Source organism: Benincasa hispida, chromosome 1, assembly GCF_009727055.1.
Source record: "Benincasa hispida cultivar B227 chromosome 1, ASM972705v1, whole genome shotgun sequence".
In the NCBI taxonomy this organism is placed as follows: domain Eukaryota; kingdom Viridiplantae; phylum Streptophyta; class Magnoliopsida; order Cucurbitales; family Cucurbitaceae; genus Benincasa; species Benincasa hispida.
This window is the reverse complement of record NC_052349.1, coordinates 68,866,149-68,868,769: the sequence shown is the minus strand read 5'-3', so window position 1 is coordinate 68,868,769 and position 2,621 is coordinate 68,866,149. Positions and strand designations below refer to the sequence as shown.

The window sequence follows — 2,621 nt, the reverse complement described above, 5'->3', positions numbered from 1 at the left end:
CAAATTGCTCGTAAGTATAGCTGGGCCAAAATTACCATTTTGCCCCTATAGTTACATCTAACTCTTTAAGTACCATTGATCCCTCTAATAAGCCATAGTCCAACTATGACCAAGTTCCTCAAGGGCCAAGAGAGAGTGTGGCCACTATGTTCAAGACCCGGAATCAGCCCTTAAGGGAGCAATTTATTTACTTGCCCCTACATCAGGGAATGAGTGAATTTTGCTTGTGTAGCTGTGTTCCCAGCTCCCCAGTCAGACGAATCCTCGAAATGGTAGGTTTGTTGCGTTGGAAATTTGGCTACTCTCACCCATACAAATCAAAGAACCGCCTTCATGAATAAGAGTTCCCAACTCACTCAGGATTCAGGTCATGTCATCTATGGTCATCCTAGTGAAATGTAAGTCTCTATTATTAATAGCGTTATATAAAAAGACTAATTATTTCGTGGTCCAGTCTTATACATACTCTTTGCATAGGATACTCCGCTCACATGTCTCCACATGAATGATCAGGATCAGATCATCTGTAGCACTTTACAACATTTGTAATACCTACAAGGTACCTAGCATTATTCATCTACTATAGATCGTTTAAGTTATTATTTAAAAAAGATCCACTTATATGTCTTTACATACTTGTTTAAATTACATAAAATAACCTTAAATCTTAGTTTATTGGATTGAGTAATGCTTATAAAATAACACTTATTTTTTTAACAACAATATGTTTATACAAAGTTTAAAAATTACGAGATTACAAAGAGATTTAGGACACAAATCCCAACATTTGAAAAGTTTCAAGATTATGATTAAAATATACTTTAAGTTGACCATTTATAAAATGTAACTTTAGGAAAGTTGTGAAGAGTTACTGGGGATGTGGAAACCTAAGGAATTTTGTAAAGCAAATCTCACCCCTTGGGACAATTCTTGGATGTTTTATTTGCTCTATACTGATGAGACCTAGCAAGGATCTAAAGCACATAATCCATGACAAGATTTAACACCATTCCATCTCTATGGTTTGAAAATCTTAAAATCTTACGGTTTAATACCATTATTAGACTAGTTTTTGTGTGCCTGTAAGGTGAGGTAGTGGAGTGCGGTGGGATATCATAATTTAGCAAACAAAATATATAATGAACAATTCAATTGTCATAAACTAATTCGAAAAAACAAACAAACCAACAAGTAATTTACATAAAGGATGATTTGATTAAATGGAGACAAAAAGAGAGAAGAAAAATAGTGAACAAGAGAAGGGTTCCTTGTATAATAATAAGAATTAGAGAGATTAAAAAAGATATTACTACATGTCTCCTTTAAAGTTTATCTCGAAGAGTTTGGGGCATTATAAATAATAACCATATGGCATTAGAGATTAATAAGTCATAGGCTTCAACTTATGATCGTAAATAATTTAAAATTCCATTCCATTTGAAGATGTGTAGCCTTTGGGAACTTCATCAAAAGTTAAGTCTGAAAAGTGATTGAACCCAAAGGTACACCCAGTATAGTTCTTGTTCAACTTCTCAATCCTCTTCAAAGTTTTTTTGAATAACCCAAATCTATACAACATCTCTTCCTCGCTCCCGTACTTCTTATTATGCATCGACATCCATGACTTGAAGGACTCCCAATCCTCAGAAAGTACTGCATCATATATTGATTCCACACCATCCGACTACAAATATATATATATACTATAATAACCCATACAACATAGAATTAACTATATCTATATATCAATGCCCTTGCAACACACACCAAACCAATAATCATAAGCAAATCAGACCCACACATACAAAAAAGAAAAGTTAGTCCTCTCTACTTTCTTTTAACTATATTAACATTATATATACACACATATGCCTACCGATTGTTTTCACATACGAAAAGAAGAAAAGTATACCTTGAACTGGTTGATATTGGTGAGTGGGGTATGTGCAGGGGTGGGGATATTCCGTTTCCCGATCAACCAAGCTAATGAAGATGATACAAGGAACCGACAAGCACGGAATAGCGCAGCAAACATTATCATCCACGGGTTTGGCTCACCCATTAATCCCACACCATCAAACTACAATTATATAAATATATATATATATAAGAATGTTAACCTATAACTCATAAAATGAATGAATCTGCTAACAAGAGCGTAACTCAATTGACATAATGTTTATACTATTGATCTCGAGATATGAGGTTCGATTCTCTCACCCTACACTTAATTTACAATACCTTTAAAAAAAACGTTACAAAAAAAAAATGAAGAAGATGAAATGAGGAATTGAAGAAATATCGAAATTAATCCATTTTTAACCGTTAATGTCATGGGTCCGTTGTAAATTTTGATTGAAATTGAATTTTATGACCAAATGGAGAAATATACATTTATTGTTCGTCTATTAACTATCACCCTCTCAATTAAATGATTCTGGCTTGACCTGTCACCAGTCTAGTTTTTGCTATTCCAAAACTAGTTGCTTTCATATAATAAAAGTAGAAATTTAAAGGCTGAGAGCAAGCACGTGAGATCTAAATCCATGCTCTGCCCTTGACGTTCTCAAATAATCAAAGACTTAATAGTTCAAATTCGACTTTCAGTTCTTAGGTTTCAA

The 2,621-nt window shown here is 33.7% G+C and overlaps 1 protein-coding gene across 1 annotated transcript; it reads right to left on the bottom strand.

The window, feature by feature from the left end:
* Window positions 1-1,271: 1,271 nt before the first annotated feature.
* Window positions 1,272-2,061, bottom strand: LOC120077594 (pro-cathepsin H-like). The gene is made up of 2 exons (XM_039031567.1): window positions 1,913-2,061; window positions 1,272-1,684 (listed from the first exon to the last, which is right to left on the bottom strand). Exons 1-2 carry the CDS (start codon window positions 2,039-2,041, stop codon window positions 1,421-1,423), a joined length of 393 nt encoding a protein of 130 aa, XP_038887495.1. The 5' UTR covers window positions 2,042-2,061; the 3' UTR covers window positions 1,272-1,420.
* Window positions 2,062-2,621: the final 560 nt, after the last annotated feature.

What these genes read in the sequence shown, in the direction of transcription:
- LOC120077594 (XM_039031567.1), bottom strand. Translation starts at nt 2,041, where the DNA reads ATGATAATGTTTGCTGCGCTATTCCGTGCTTGTCGGTTCCTTGTATCA. An exon ending in CCAATATCAACCAGTTCAAG is followed by an intron (nt 1,685 to 1,912) that starts GTATACTTTTCT and finishes ATATATTTGTAG; the next exon opens with TCGGATGGTGTGGAATCAAT.